General features: G+C 44.5%; 1 protein-coding gene and 1 pseudogene across 4 annotated transcripts in view; one reads left to right on the top strand and one right to left on the bottom strand.

Annotated features, from left to right (window-relative positions):
* Positions 1 to 17252, bottom strand: part of LOC143817346 (protein XNDC1N-like) — a 313063-nt pseudogene that overhangs the window by 281556 nt on the left and 14255 nt on the right. The gene's annotated exons all lie outside the window — the stretch shown is intronic.
* LOC143817347 (uncharacterized) lies at positions 11764 to 15986 on the top strand. Of its 3 annotated transcripts, XM_077298705.1 has the most exons (6): positions 11764 to 11929; positions 12336 to 12493; positions 13498 to 13622; positions 13704 to 13838; positions 14513 to 14687; positions 15090 to 15986. In XM_077298705.1, exons 5-6 carry the CDS (start codon positions 14618 to 14620, stop codon positions 15893 to 15895), a joined length of 876 nt encoding a protein of 291 aa, XP_077154820.1. In that variant the 5' UTR covers positions 11764 to 11929; positions 12336 to 12493; positions 13498 to 13622; positions 13704 to 13838; positions 14513 to 14617; the 3' UTR covers positions 15896 to 15986. The 3 variants fall into 3 exon arrangements, 2 of the variants coding, with proteins under 2 accessions (XP_077154820.1, XP_077154821.1); XR_013224123.1 differs by lacking the exon at positions 15090 to 15986 and having other exon boundaries at positions 14513 to 14984; XM_077298706.1 differs by lacking the exon at positions 11764 to 11929 and having other exon boundaries at positions 12122 to 12493.

The raw sequence follows: 17252 nt of genomic DNA, 5'->3' as shown, positions 1-17252 counted from the left end.
AACAGAAGAAGGGGAAAAAATGTACCCCAAAAAGGAAATCTTTTGAACCCCAAAAACTCACTTTGAACCCTTTACACACAAAGAATTCTCCCGCAAAACCTGAAAAACCCTCCTGACCTGTTGAACATGAGACTCCCAGTCATCAGAAAAAATCAAAATATCATCCAAATACACAATCATAAATTTATCCAAATATTCACGGAAAATATCATGCATTAAGGACTGAAAGACTGAAGGTGCATTAGAAAGGCCGAAAGGCATTACTAAATACTCAAAATGGCCCTCAGGCGTATTAAATGCGGTTTTCCACTCATCCCCCTGCTTAATTCGCACCAAATTATACGCCCCACGAAGATCAATCTTAGAGAACCACTTAGCCTTATGCGAGCAAACAAGTCATTCAGCAAAGGCAACGGATACTGATATTTGACTGTAATTTTATTCAGGAGTCGATAATCAATACAAGGCCTCAGAGAGCCATCCTTTTTAGATACAAAGAAAAAACCAGCTCCTAAAGGAGATGAAGAAGGACGAATATGTCCCTTTTCCAGGGACTCCTTAATATACTCTCGCATAGCAGCATGTTCAGGTACAGATAAGTTAAACAAACGACCCTTTGGAAATTTACTGCCAGGAATCAGATCTATGGCGCAATCACAATCTCTGTGGGGAGGGAGTGAACCAATTTTTGGCTCCTCAAAAATATCACGATAATCAGACAAAAATGCCGCAATCTCAGAGGGAATAGATGACGAAATGGAAACCAAAGGTATGTCCCCATGAGCCCCCAACATCCCCAGCTTAACACAGACATTGTTTTCCAGTCAAGGACTGGGTTATGAGATTGTAACCATGGTAATCCAAGCACCAAAACATCATGCAAATTGTACAACACAAGGAAGCGAATCACCTCCTGATGGTCTGGAGTCATACGCATAGTCACTTGCGTCCAGAATTGTGGTTTATTACAAGCCAAAGGCGTAGAATCAATACCCTTCAGAGGTATAGGGACTTCCAGAGGCTCTAAATCAAACCCACAGCGCCTGGCAAAGGACTAATCCATAAGACTCAGAGCGGCGCCAGAGTCCACATAGGCATCCACGGTAATAACTGATAATGAACAAATCAAGGTTACAGACAGAATAAATTTAGACTGTAAAGTGCCAATTGAAATAGACTTGTCAACCTTCCTTGTACGTTTAGAGCATGCTGATATAACATGAGCAGAATCACCACAATAGAAGCATAACCCATTTTTACGCCTATAATTCTGCCGCTCGCTTCTGGACAGAATTCTGTCACATTGCATTTTCTCTGGCGTCTCTTCAGAAGATACCGCCAAATGGTGCACGGGTTTGCGCTCCCGCAAACGCCGATCAATCTGAATAGCCATTGTCATGGACTCATTCAGACCTGTGGGCGCAGGGAACCCGACCATAACATCTTTAACGGCATCAGAAAGGCCCTCTCTGAAATTTGCCGCTAGGGCGCACTCATTCCACTGAGTAAGCACAGACCATCTACGAAATTTTTGGCAGTATATCTCAGCTTCATCTTGCCCTTGAGATAGGGCTATCAAAGCTTTTTCAGCTTGAATCTCCAAATTAGGTTCCTCATAAAGCAACCCTAAAGCCAGAAAAAACGCATCCACATTGAGCAACGCAGGATCCCCTGGTGTCAATGAAAATGCCCAATTTTGAGGGTCACCTCGCAGCAAAGAAATTACAATCTTAACCTGCTGGACAGGATCTCCAGAGGAGTGAGGTCTGAGAGAAAGGAACAATTTACAATTATATTTGAAATTCAGGAACCGAGATCTATCTCCGGAAAACACCTCTGGTGTAGGAATTTTAGGTTCAGACATCGGAGTATGTATAACAAAATCTTGTAAATTTTGAACCTTGGTAGCAAGATTATTTAAACCTACAGCCAAACTCTGAGGGTCCATCTTTAAACAGGTGAAATCAGAGCCATTCAAGGATTAGAAGGAGAGAAAGGCAAAGGCTGTAATTAGAGCTGAAATACAACTGATCCAACTATGGAGCAAGCATAGGGGGAAAAAAAAAAAAAAAATCTACAGACTTCTTTTTTCTCTCCTTTCTTCTGCCAATAACTTTAACATGGGCCGGTCATACTGTCATGATTCCCAATGGCAAGGAAATATCAGAACACAAAAATAACGGACGAGCTCTGGGTGATGGAATCTCGAGCTGACCGTGAGCTAAATCTACCACACAACTAATAGTAGCCAGGGAGCATACCTACGACTTCCTAGATGCCACGCGCCAGCCGGAGGACTAACTACGCCTGGTAGAGGAAGGAACAGACCTGGCTTACCTCTAGGGAAATACCCCAAAAGATGATAGCAGCCCCCCACATGTAATAACGGTGAGTTAAGAGGAAAAGACATACACAGTATGAAAGTAGATTTAGCAAAGTGAGGTCCACTTACTAGATAGCAGAAGGATACAAAAGAGGACTTCACGGTCAACTGAAAACCCTTTCAAAAAAACCATCCTGAAATTACTTTAAGACTCCTGTGTCAACTCATGACACAGGAGTGGCAATTTCAGCCCGCAAGAGCTTCCAGCTACAGAGAATAACAAAAACTGCAAACTGGACAAAAGATACAAAACAAAAGGACAAAGTCCACTTAGCTGATCAGCAGACTAGTAGCAGGAACATGCAACCGAAGGCTCTGGTTACAATGATGACCGGCAAGGAAATGACTGGAGAGCAAGGCTAAATAGGAAACTCCCAAACACTGATGGGAGCAGGTGAACTGAGACAGCAAAGCACACACAAGTCACCAGTACCACCAGCAACCACCAGGGAGCCCAAAAAGCGGATACACAACAGATCAGCAAGGGCCAGGACCGCAGAGTATGAAGGATAAAAGGCAGACAAGCAAAACAAGAAGCAACAGAAGATACAGAGTCAGGAGTGCGGATAAACACTCAGTGTCCTGGCCCAGGCCAGGTTTATATAGATTTGGGGGTGTCTGGCCAATTGGCAACAAAATCCTGCTTCTGAGCATGCTCAGTGTAAAAAAACGTATTGCAGCGCTGCATTGCGTCGTACGACATATGTCGACGGATCCTGCGTCCATAGGCTTCCACTGTAGCCAACGACACATGCCGCAGGATGCGTCGTGACACTTTTTTAGGCGGAGACAAAAAACGTTACAATCAACGTTTTTTCCAATCTTCGACACATATGTCGTACGACGTACACGACGTATGACAATCTGTCGCAATGCGTCGCCAATACAAGTCTATGGGAAAAAAACGCATCCTGCGGGACATTTTGCAGGATGGGTTTTTTCCACAAAACGACGCATTTCGACGTCTGCAGAAAAACGCTAGTGTGAAAGTAGCCTTATATACAAGTCATTACCCTGGAAAGGATGTACCTCAACATATTTCCCAGGAAAATCCATTTTGGTTTCATTTCTGTATGTTTTAATGTGCGCCTGTAAAAATGGCATGACATTGTTCACAACAGTGACCTGGGGGTCAGAAATTCTTCTAGGAGTCTTCCCCACTATGTTCCCGTGTCATTTGAGAACTGTTCCCATAGATTTCCGATGTTTTGATACCCTAAAAAGACCTCCAGGGGGTTAAGGCAAAAAAGCTCAGGTTTCCTATAGACTTACATTGGGCTCGTTGCTCAGGTCGAGCATCCAAGCATTCCAATCTGCTCGACCCGAGCAACAAGCACCCGAGCATTTTAGTGCTCGCTCATCACTAGTCCTAGTATTTCTGGTACCTGAGAAAATGGTACTAGAGATGTCAGTGACATATACAATTATTACAGCTTGTGTGCATCTTACTGTACATGCATTTAACCCCTTAATGACCCAGCCTATTTTGGCCTTAATGACCTTGCCGTTTTTTGCAATTCTGACCAGTGTCCCTTTATGAGGTAATAACTCAGGAACGCTTCAACGGATCCTAGCGATTCTGAGATTGTTTTTTCGTGACATATTGGGCTTCATGTTAGTGGTAAATTTAGGTCGATAATTTCTGAGTTTATTTGTGAAAAAAACGGAAATTTTGCGAAAATTTTGAAAATTTCGCAATTTTCACATTTTGAATTTTTATTCTGTTAAACCAGAGAGTTATGTGACACAAAATAGTTAATAATGTTTCCCACATGTCTACTTTACATCAGCACAATTTTGGAAACAAATTTTTTTTTTGCTAGGAAGTTATAAGGGTTAAAATTTGACCAGTGATTTCTCATTTTTACAACAAAATTTACAAAACCATTTTTTTTAGGGACCACCTCACATTTGAAGTCATTTTGAGGGTTCTATATGGCTGAAAATACCCAAAAGTGACACCATTCTAAAAACTGCACCCCTCAAGGTGCTCAAAACCACATTCAAGAAGTTTATTAACCCTTCAGGTGTTTCACAGCAGCAGAAGCAACATGGAAGTAAAAAATGAACATTTAACTTTTTAGTCACAAAAATGATCTTTTAGCAACAATTTTTTTATTTTCCCAAGGGTAAAAGGAGAAACTGGACCACGGACGTTGTTGTCCAATTTGTCCTGAGTACGCTGATACCTCATATGTGGGGGTAAACCACTGTTTGGGCGCACGGCAGGGCTCAGAAGGGAAGGAGCGCCATTTGACTTTTTGAATGAAAAATTGGCTCCAATCTTTAGCGGACACCATGTCGCGTTTGGAGAGCCCCCGTGTGCCTAAACATTGGAGCTCCCCCACAAGTGACCCCATTTTGGAAACTAGACCCCCCAAGGAACTTATCTAGAAGCATAGTGAGCACTTTAAACCCCCAGGTGCTTCACAAATTGATCCGTAAAAATGAAAAAGTACTTTTTTTTCACAAAAAAATTATTTTAGGCTCAATTTTTTCATTTTCACATGGGCAACAGGATAAAATGGATCCTAAATTTTGTTGGGCAATTTCTCATGAGTACACCGATACCTCACATGTGGGGGTAAACCACTGTTTGGGCACATGGTAAGGCTCGGAATGGAAGGAGCGCCATTTGACTTTTTGAATGAAAAATTATCTCCATCGTTAGCTGACACAATGTCGCGTTTGGAAAGCCCCTGTGTGCCTAAACATTGGAGCTCCTCCACAAGTGACCCCATTTTGTAAACTAGACCCCCCAAGGAACTTATCTAGAGGCATAGTGAGCACTTTAAACCCCCAGGTGCTTCACAAATTGATCAGCAAAAATGAAAAAGTACTTTTTTTTCACACAAAATTTCTTTTAGCCTCAATTCTTTCATTTTCACATGGGCAACAGGATAAAATGGATCCTAAAATTTGTTGGGCAATTTCTCCTGAGTACGATGATACTCCATATGTGGGGGTAAACCACTGTTTGGGCGCACGGCAGGGCTCGGAAGGGGAGGCGTGCCATTTGACTTTTTGAATGGAAAATTAGCTCCAATCGTTAGCGGACACCATGTTGCGTTTGGAGAGCCCCTGTGTGCCTAAACATTGGAGCTCCCCTACAAGTGACCCCATTTTGGAAACTAGACCCCCCAAGGAACTTATCTAGATGCATAGTGAGCACTTATAACCCCCAGGTGCTTCACAGAAGTTTATAACGCAGAGCAGTGAAAATAAAAAATAATTTTTCTTTCCTCAAAAAAGATTTTTAGCCCAGAATTTTTTATTTTCCCAAGGGTAATAGGAGAAATTGGACCCCAAAAGTTGTTGTCCAGTTTCTCCTGAGTACGCTGATACCCCATATGTGGGGGTAAACCACTGTTTTGGCACACGTCGGGGTTCAGAAGGGAAGTAGTGACGTTTTGAAATGCAGACTTTGATGGAATGCTCTGCGGGCGTCAGGTTGCGTTTGCAGAGCCCCTGATGTGCCTAAACAGTAGGAACTCCCCGCAAGTGACTCCATTTTGGAAACTAGACCCCCAAGGGAACTTATCTAGATGTGTGGTGAGCACTTTGAACCCCCAAGTGCTTCAACAGAAGTTTATAACGCAGAGCCGTGAAAATAATAAATGTGTTTCCTTTCCTCAAAAATATTTTTTTAGCCCAGAATTTTTTATTTTTGCAAGAGTAACAGGAGAAATTGGACCCCAAAAGTTGTTGCCCAGTTTGTTGTGAGTACGCTGATACCCCATATGTGGGGGTAAACCACTGTTTGGGCACACGTCAGGGCTCGGAAGGGAAGTAGTGACATTTGAAATGCAGACTTTGATGGAATGGTCTGCGGGCGTCACATTGCATTTGCAGAGCCCCTGATGTGCCTAAACAGTAGAAACCCCCCACAAGTGACCCCATTTTGGAAACTAGACCCCCCAAGGAACTTATCTAGATGTGTGATGAGCACGTTCAACCCCCAAGTGCTTCACAGAAGTTTACAACGCAGTGCCGTGAAAGTAAAAAATCATTTTTCTTTCCTCAAAAAAGATGTTTTAGCAAGCAATTTTTTATTTTCACAAGGGTAACAGGAGAAATTGGACCCCAATATTTGTTGCCCAGTTTGTTGTGAGTACGCTGATACCCCATATGTGGGGGTAAACCACTGTTTGGGCACACGTCAGGGCTCGGAAGGGAAGTAGTGACATTTGAAATGCAGACTTTGATGGAATGGTCTGCGGGCGTCACATTGCATTTGCAGAGCCCCTGATGTGCCTAAACAGTAGAAACCCCCCACAAGTGACCCCATTTTGGAAACTAGACCCCCCAAGGAACTTATCTAGATGTGTGATGAGCACGTTCAACCCCCAAGTGCTTCACAGAAGTTTACAACGCAGAGCCGTGAAAGTAAAAAATCATTTTTCTTTCCTCAAAAAAGATGTTTTAGCAAGCAATTTTTTATTTTCACAAGGGTAACAGGAGAAATTGGACCCCAATATTTGTTGCCCAGTTTGTTGTGAGTATGCTGATACCCCATATGTGGGGGTAAACCACTGTTTGGGCACACGTCAGGGCTCGGAAGGGAAGTAGTGACATTTGAAATGCAGACTTTGATGGAATGGTCTGCGGGCGTCACATTGCATTTGCAGAGCCCCTGATGTGCCTAAACAGTAGAAACCCCCCACAAGTGACCCCATTTTGGAAACTAGACCCCCGAAGGAACTTATCTAGATGTGTGGTGAGCACTTTCAACCCCCAAGTGCTTCACAGAAGTTTATAACGCAGAGCCGTGAAAATAAAAAATAATTGTTCTTTCCTCAAAAATTATGTTTTAGCAAGTAATTTTTTTATTTTTGCAAGGGTAACAGGAGAAATTGGACCCCAACAGTTGTTGCCCAGTTTGTCCTGAGTACGCTGGTACCCCAAATGTGGGGGTAAACCACTGTTTGGGCACACGTCGGGGCTTGGAAGGGAGGGAGCACCATTTGACTTTTTGAACGCAAGATTGGCTGGAATCAATGGTGGCGCCATGTGTTATGATCCCAATGGCAGAGGATCTCAGAGATTACAGCAAAGTCTGCAAACATAAATACCAGCTCATAGGGAAGTGGTAACTAGGCTGACCATATACCTGATCCTAGCACAAACAACTAACAGTAGCCGGGGAACGTGCCTACGTTGATTCTAGACGTCTCGCGCCAGCCGGAGAACTAACTAACCCTGTCAGGGAAAATAAGACCTCTCTTGCCTCCAGAGAAAAGACCCCAAAGTTATAATACAAGCCCCCAACAAATAATAACGGTGAGGTAAGAAGAAAAGACAAACGTAAGAATGAACTAGATTTTAGCAAAGAGAGGCCCACTGACTAATAGCAGAAGATAGTAAGATGACTTATATGGTCAGCAAAAAACCCTGCAAAATATCCACGCTGAATATCCAAGAACCCCCGAACCGACTAACGGTGAGGGGGGAGAATATCAGCCCCCTAGAGCTTCCAGCGATATCAGGAATCACATTTTGTACAAGCTGGACAAAAATATGAACAATGCAAATAAACAAAAAATAAGAAAGCAGGACGTAGCTTATCTTGCAAAGAACCAGGACCTGAAGACAGGAGCAAACAGAAATGAACTGATTACAACGATGCCAGGCGCTGGACTGAGAATCCAGGAAGTTTAAATAGCAACACCCCAGGCCTAACGAACAGGTGAGTACCAACCTGGGAAAAGACAATCCAAGTGCCAAACCACTAGTGACCACAAGAGGGACCCAAGAAGTATAGTTCACAACAGCCATGTTGCGTTTGGAGACCCCTGATGTGCCTAAACAGTGGAAACCCCTCAATTCTAACTTCAACACTAACCCCAACACACCCCTAATCCTAATCCCAACTGTAGCCATAACCCTAATCACAACCCTAACCCCAACACACCCCTAACCACAACCCTAACCGCAACACACCTGTAACCCTAATCCCAACCCTAACCCTAATCCCAACCCTAACCACAACTGTAACCCCAACACACCCCTAACCCTATCCGTAACCCTAACCACAAGCCTAATCTTAACCCTATTTCCAACCCTAGCCCTAATTCCAACCCTAACTCTAATTCCAACCCTAACCCTAAGGCTATGTGCCCACGTTGCGGATTCGTGTGAGATTTTTCCGCACGATTTTTGAAAAATCTGCAGGTAAAAGGCACTGCGTTTTACCTGCGGATTTACAGCAGATTTCCAGTGTTTTTTTGTGCGGATTTCACCTGCGGATTCCTATTGAGGAACAGGTGTAAAACGCTGCGGAATCCGCACAAAGAATTGACATGCTGCGGAAAATACAACGCAGCGTTTCTGCACGGAATTTTCCGCACCATGGGCACAGCGGATTTGGTTTTCCATAGGTGTACATGGTACTGTGAACCTGATGGAAAACTGCTACGAATTCGCAGCGGCCAATCCGCTGCGGATCCGCGGTCAATCCGCTGCTGATCCGCGGCCAATCCGCTGCCAAATCCGCACTGTGTGCACATGCCATAACCCTAACCCTACCCCTACCCGTAACCCTACCCCTACCCCTAGTTCTAACCCTAACCCTAGTGGAAAAAGAAAAAAAAATATTTTCTTTATTTTATTATTGTCCCTACCTATGGGGGTGATAAAGGGGGGGGGTTATTTATTATTTTTTTATTTTGATCGCTGTGATAGAACCTACCACAGCGATCAAAATGTACTTTTTTGGCGGGCGCACTGCCATTTTGGAAGATGGCGGCGCCCATGGAGAAGACGGACCGACACCGGGAGCCTCGGTAAGTATAAGGGGGGGAGATCGGGGCACGGGGGGGGCGTCGGAGTACGGGGGGTGACATAGGAGCACGGGGGGAGCGGACAGGAGGACGGGGGAGCGGAGCACAGGACGGAGGGGACTACGGGACAGATTGGTGGCTTGGGGGGGCGATCGGTGGGGTGGGGGGGGGGGTGTCACTTCAGTGAAATATTACAATCCAGCCATGGCCGATGATATTGCAGCATCGGCCATGGCTGGATTGTAATATTTCACCAGTTTTTTAGGTGAAATATTACAAATCGCTGATTGGCAGTTTCACTTTCAACAGCCAATCAGAGCGATCGTAGCCACGGGGGGGGTGAAGCCACCCTCCCCTGGGCTGAAGCACCACTCCCCCTGTCCCTGCAGATCGGGTGAAATTGGAGTTAACCCTTTCACCCGATCTGCAGGGACGCGATCATTCCATGACGCATACGCTGCGTCACAGGTCGGATTGGCACCGACTTTCATGACGCAGCGTATGCGTCAAAGGTCGGGAAGGGGTTAAAAGAAAAAATGGTGTGAGACCCCGTGTAATTTTCTTAACCAGCAGAGGGAAAGCCGACGGCTGGGGCAGATGTTTATAGCCTGGGAAGGGGATAATACCCATGGAGCATCCCAGGCTCTTAATATCAGCTCACAACTGTATACTTAGCTTTTACAGGTATACCATGTCAACTCACTCAAACCTTAGCGGGACCGTGACTCGGGCTTGAGGAGGTCAAGATTGCTGACATACTAACGCCGGCCCAAAAGCAACAATTTAGGGAACTGCTGCAGGAGAACTGGGACCTGCTCTCGGAGTTGCCAGACGCACAGAGGCGTTGAACATGACGTGCTAACAGAGCCGCATGTAAGGGAAAACCTCAAACCCTACAGAATCCCCGAACCACACCAGGAGATAATTTCCAAGGAGGTGAAGAGAATGCTGGACCTCGAGGTGATAGAGGAATCAAGAAGTGGCTGGTCAAGTCCCATCGTCCTCGTATCGAAGCCCAATGGCGAGTGGCGATTTTGTAATGACCTCCGCAGGCTCAATGAGGTGTCCAGTGTACCCAATGTCCCGTGTGGATGAACTCACATGGGATGTTAAATACCTGGTAATGAGAATCAGGCAGTGTCTCTTAGGAGAGCAGGAACTCCAACTGTGCGGGTCAACTGCAGGGGAATCCTGCAGGGAAAGGACTCATATGGGCTGTGTTTTCTTCGTTTTACCTTTATGCCAGCAAGTCTCGGTTTATTTTGCTGAACCCGTCAAGGTTTATGCTATCCACAATAAACCAGCAGGTGATCATCTACCAGAATGTTTCCTCTGTCTACCTGGGAAAGCAGCGGAGTGTGTCAACCCCTCACAACATGTACAGAAAGCTGCACACACACTGTACTAATTGTATATGTCACTGACATCTATATATCCATCTATTCTATGTGTATAACCCATATATCTGTATCTATGTGTGTAATCCATCTCTTCTAGACTGTCGGGTCCCAGTGTCATTTTAGAGTACGTGGCTGCTGAATTGCCGGCTTTTCTTCTATCTATATAATATATATACATATATATGTGTGTGTCACTGACATCTATATATCTATGTACTCTGTGTATATATCTATCCTATTTATTCTAACCTGTCACTCTGATTTTACTGTATGCGGCACATAAATTACTGGCTTTTTATCTATCTATAATCTATAATCTATCAATTATCTATCATCAATCTATTATCTATGTACCTATCTCACTATCAATTATCTATCTATTATCTATTTATTATCATCTATCTATTATCTATCATCTATTATCTATTTATCTATTATCTATTTATCATCTACTTTAAAATACTTTAGTGACAATACAATTATTTTCCCGCACTTTTACTGAATTTTACATGTAAAAGTAAAATGCTCGTGTTCCCGATCACGAATCCGCATGTGCCACATTCGTGCCCAATTTATGTTTGTCGATCGTTTTACAAACATATTCGCTCATGTCCTGTCATCACTTCTATCATGGAAATGCCCCTTTGACTAACGTTATCATCCATCCAATAGACTGTATGAGGACATGAGGTCCTGGTGATGGTCGGCCTGGAATCACATGATGACACAATTCCCAGAACACTGCCCCCTATCAGTGGAAATGTGAGAAAATCCAATAATGACACCAAATGCTTGAAGACTTTATCCTGAGCACTAGATTATATAGTTCAATGTATCTTTCTAGACAGAATGAGAAGATAAAAGAAACTGTCAAAAAAGATGAAATATGTTATAATGTCATATGATGAGAATTGGAAATGGGAAACGCTCAGCCAAACCTCTGTAACCACCGGCTGTAATCTAACACCTGGAAACCGCCAGGATGTTATTTCATTCATCCCTATTTGTGCCTCCATCATTATCAGCTGCTTTATAAGAGGCAGATAGTGAGAGAAAAAGTATTGGTTATTCCGCTGCATTGTGACATCGTCACTTACCTTATATGGAAGCGGGCAGTGATGTCACACAGGTGAGTGATGATGTCACAATAGAGCGGAACCTTAAAAACCCTCCGTTCCATCTCACTGGCTCAGACTTGGTATTTGTGTCTTCTGACAACACTTACCTAGTTTTTCTCCTTGTGAGATTAGCGATTTACTTGTGGAATAGCATATACATTCTCTATTAGTGGATTTTTAAAATCTGCATTAGCGGAATACTTCTGGATTTTCCTGAAGATTACTGACTGAGGACTTCTCCATCTGGAGGTAAATCTATTGAGGCTGTTAGGAATCTAGAAGTTTTTCTCCTGATTCCTTTCCTTGTATTCTGGTGGATGGGAAGCGGCCATTGCCCCTGGAGATGAGTAACTCGTCCGGCACAAATCACGGCACAATACAACAGAAAAAAACGTTTTCATGAATATTTTTATTTACAATTCATGAAACAAATCCAGTCCTCAGTGACCGGATATAAGAGTAGGAATGGCCGAGAGAAAACCAGGGAGCAAATATCAGTGTCCAGCAATTTACAGGGGGACGAGGGGAGATTTCCTTTATTAATAAATAGTAGTAATAATAATGGCAGCCAGCGCTCTACCTGTATGGGGCAGGGCGGGCTGCACCAGGGATTATAACGTGTAATATGGCTCCAATGTTTTCTCCTCCCCTTCAGATCTCCCTCCTGACTCTGTCTGGTCCAGGACCACAGAGGGGACGTCAGCTCCTGGCTGTCTGGTCCAGGACCACAGAGGGGACATCAGTCACCACCTACATAAGCTGAGAAGAGAACGTCAGCGTGCACAGGACCCCGCAGAGCCGGACATCTGTAGAGTGAGTATAATGGCGGACGAGCTGCCGCCTCCGGGGTCCATCTTCTTACACTAATTAGATAAGTGGAGGAGGCCGGACCACGGCTGTCGGCACCGACCACTGAGTTAGGCCAGAATTGCACCTGACAACCTGCCACATTTAACCACTATCATTCGGCTACTTGTTGGCTGATTGTCGGGTGTCTGATGCCATTAAGGCAGTTCTTACTGCTGGAAAATACTGACCAAATACTGAGCATGTGAACGTGGCCTAAAGCTGAAAATTATTTGGTTTAGATCTGAAATAAAACTTGTGTCAGAGTATAATGTAGCCCCCCCCCTGATAAAATATAATGTAGCCCCCCTCATAAAATATAATGCAGCCCTCATAGAGTATAATGCATCCCCTCCCATAGAGTATAATGTAGCCCCCTTATATAATATAATGCAGCCCCCTCATAGAATATAATGCAGCCCCCCATAGAGTATAATGCAAACTCCCATAGAATATAATGTAGCCCCCTCATATAATATAATGCAGCCCCTCCATAGAATATAATACAGCCCCACAGTACTACAGTCTTATGGCCACCAGTACTAACTGATATATATATATCCCACAATCCTCACCTCTCCTCCTCATTCCCCTGCGGTTCCAGACTCTGCTCCAGTCTCAGCAGCTGCACTGCCATCTGCCCGGCACACAGTATGAGGTGACGTCATCGCGCACCGGCTGTGTCAGAGGCAGAGGGCAATGATGGAGCAGGGAGTATCATCTGATGCCCTCTCCTCTATTATTGCACCTATGATGCCGATACAGTTGAATGCGGCACATGCTGGGGGCAGCAGCGGTGGAGCAGCAGGCGACAGGAGGAAGGAGCCGACTGCTGCGGCTAAAGCCTGTGCCCGCTGCTAAAGAGAAATGAATATTCACTGCTCCCCACGCCCATGGCCAGTCCGACCCGGGCTCTACACACAGAACTGAGGAATAAAATGGTAAAAACTCATCTGTTCCTTATACTACAGGTGGAATAATTCTCTACTGCTGGAAGGTTCTCAAAGTTTTACTTGTTGAGCGTTGAAAACTCCAAGTGTAAACTTTGTTCTGGATTAGGAATCTTATTTCCATCGGGAATTCACCAGATATTACTGTAAGTATTCTGAGGTCATAACAAACATTTCCTGCCTAAAAATAAAAGAATAAAATCTGACCGATCTATTGTTCCTTTTAGGGTTGATAAACGACTACAGAGCTGAAATCTTGACAAGAAGATCCCTGTCGATTACTAAGATCCCAGCTGAATTCTGTAGCACTACTAGTGACATCACATTTCTTGGATTTACAAGAAGAGTAAAGTAGTTAGACGGTAACGATACTTTTCTGTAACATTTAAGCCTAAGTTGCAATGTGTGACCATGATGTGAGGAATAGCGCCATTTCCGCCCATTATATGGCTTGTATGGTATTTTGTATTGTTCTACAGTTTTCACCCTACAGTCACTATCTCTAATTTGCATTTGTCTTTGAATCGGTGTCTCCCGCACAAAAAGTATTTTACCTCTTTCCTTAGGCAGCACAGAGCCATGGAGGAAAGTATATATCAGTACTGAGCATTGCAGCTGTGAATCCAGCTCTGGTCTAAGCTAATATACCTGCTAGAATCCTGCAGGACAATGATTCTGTGCTTCCTCCTGGCAGTGCTCCTCCTCTGCCTCCTAACTTGTGAAATCTCTGTGCAGAGCAAGACGGATTACAGGAGGTTATTCAGAGTTAATGAGCTCAGGAGACGGGGAAGGGGAGGAATTGACCCATAAGAATAGATTAAAGCCGATTTCTCTGATATCATATGTTACAAAGTTTCTTATAATCACTTATACTAGTGATTTATACAATTTGTTGCCGGGCAGTTCCCATGTAAACACTTTCTCGATGTTTTGCGGCTTCATCTTCTCGTCCTTCCATACTACTTATGGTCACTACTTTTTGGCTTTTGCTGTTTATTGTCCTATAACTTTTTTCCATTTGTGGATTATTCTGCAGGACTTCTCGCGCACTGAGTGACTTCTGCGTGTTGCTCTGCGCTGTGAGATCTGCGACTATTGTGCGCCGGAAGAGCACTTTACTGAACACTTTTGAGGAGAAACCATGAGTTCTCGGGAATTGAGGCAGCTGATCATGGACAACATTGCATGGATGAACCGGCCAGAAAACCGAAGTAAGTGAACCTTTACAATGTAAGGGGTGTGTGTGGGGGGATTATACCGGGGTCTTTTTATCGTCACCCCAGTAACAACAGGTTCCACTCTCTAGTTCTTTCCATAAGAGGAGTTAGAAATATTTCTGCCTGTATACTGGGGACAATGTTAGACGGGGAACTAAACTAATAACTCTGGGTATTGTAGTAGTGACGATCGGTGGGGTCCGGACCCTCAGACCAGCACACATCGCTCACACCAGGGGTCAACGTGCTTAGATAATTCTTGGGTCTGTGCAGAGCGGTGTCCCGGCCCAGTAAAAAATTATAGAGAAATAATAGATAGATAATAGATGATAGATACATTTGTACCTGTCATTTATGACATTTTCTGTAATTATAATACATGGTTTTTCTCTTCAGATCAGAGCCCTGTGATCGGAAGACTCAGGTCGTCTCAGACAAGAGGAGGAAGGATTGAAGATGACAGAGATTATTTACCTTCTCCAGAGAGAAGAAGAAGAGTTAGAGACCCATCCAGGCGCTCAGTACCAGAGGAGACCAGACACAGGAGCCGTTCGCCACATAGGCCGCTACCTGACCGTCCCATCTCTCCTGAGCCTTTACCACCGACCACGCGCCCTGACAATCTCAGGCCTGCGGAAGCTTTACCACCGACCACGCGCCCTGACAATCTCAGGCCTGCGGAAGCTTTACCACCGACCACGCTCCCTGACAATCTCAGGCCTGCGGAAGCTTTACCACCGACCACGCTCCCTGACCGTCACAGTTCTGCTGATGCGTCACTACCGAGCAGCAGCAATAACAGGAGTGGTGGAAATGAAGTGGCAACCATCTCCGGGGCCGATCCTCAGCCAAGTTTTATTCCACCATCCGTGGGCACAGATGCTGAGAATCAGGCCGGATTAGATTCAGATGAGGATACAACACCACCGCAGGCTGCACCCCTGCGGAGGAGAGGACGGCGGAGAGGAATGACAAGGATACGGCAAATAGAACGCCTTCCTACCAGGAGCGCCACAGGCCAGGAGGAGATTCCTTCTTGTGCCATATGCCTAGGTGATTATGAAGTAGGTGAGCAGCTTATTGTGCTGCCCTGCCGACATCTTTTTCATCAGAGCTGCATTACACCATGGCTCCGCCAAAACCGCTACTGTCCTTACTGCCGCCAAAACTGTTTCCAACAGAACAGACAGAGAAGAGCATAAATCCCAACATGTGCTCGTGTATCCACCCCCAATATATATTTATTTCCTTTATTAATGATTTTTACTAAATAAAATGTATATGTTTTTTATACTTATGAAGTCAGCACTCCATTTTTTCAGTTTTCTATGTTACCAGGAGTTTCTTCGTGTACTGCCCTATTGATACATTTATAGAGGAACAGTCACACGATGCAACTACTTTTTACCTATTTATGCATCATTTCCGGAATTTTCTAAACTACATCGATGATATGTCCGTCACTGCATTACAGAATCCATTTAGCTCTAGTGGTCCCCATACTTGCCATAATCCGTTCTGCAATTTCTGAGGCAACACCTCTATTAAATCTGTGGACAGTTTGCTCCAATTTCAAAACAAGCACTAAATCTATTGTACTACTTCTAATCTGATTTACTACGCTGCACGTGAGTGCCCATATATATGGGGGTGCACTACACTATAGAGGCTGCCTATGGGGGTGCATTATATTAGGGGCTGCATTATACTATAGAGGCTGCCTATGGGGGTGCATTATATTAGGGGCTGCATTACACTATAGAGGCTGCCTATGGGGGTGCATTATATTAGGGGCTACATTACACTATAGAGGCTGCCTATGGGGGAGCATTATATTAGGGGCGGCATTACACTATAGAGGCTGCCTATGGGGGTGCATTATATTAGGGGCTGCATTACACTATAGAGGCTGCCTATGGGGGTGCATTATATTAGGGGCTGCATTACACTATAGAGGCTGCTTATAGGGGTGCATTATATTAGGGGCTGCATTACACTATAGAGGCTGCCTATGGTGGTGCATTATATTAGGGGCTGCATTATACTATAGAGGCTGCCTATGGGGCTGCGTTATACTATAGAGGCTGCCTATGGGGGAGCATTATATTACATTATACTAGGGGGTGCATTATATTATAGAAGCTGCCTTTGGAGGTGCATTATATTAGGGGCTGAATTATACTAGAGGCTGCCTGTGGTGGTGCATTATATTATAGAGGCTGTCTATGGGATGCATTATACTATAAAGGCTGCGTTTGGGGGCTGCATTATACTATAAAGGCTGCCTGTGGGGGTGCATTATACTATAGAGGCTGCCAATGGGGGGGGCATTATATTAGGGGCTGCCTTACACTATAGAGTCTGCATTATACTATAGAGTCTGCCTATGGGGGATGCATTATACTACAGTCGGCCTATGGGGGATGCATTATACTATATAGGCTGCCTATGGTGGTACATTATATTAGGGGCTGCATTATGCTATAGAGTCTGCCTATGGGGGTGCATTATACTATAGAGTCTGCCTATGGCGGGTGCACTATGCTATAGAGGCTGCCT

This window comes from Ranitomeya variabilis, chromosome 3 (assembly GCF_051348905.1).
Source record: "Ranitomeya variabilis isolate aRanVar5 chromosome 3, aRanVar5.hap1, whole genome shotgun sequence".
In the NCBI taxonomy this organism is placed as follows: Eukaryota; Metazoa; Chordata; class Amphibia; order Anura; family Dendrobatidae; genus Ranitomeya; species Ranitomeya variabilis.
The sequence above is the reverse complement of the archived record's forward strand: the minus strand, read 5'-3'. Positions and strand labels throughout refer to the sequence as shown.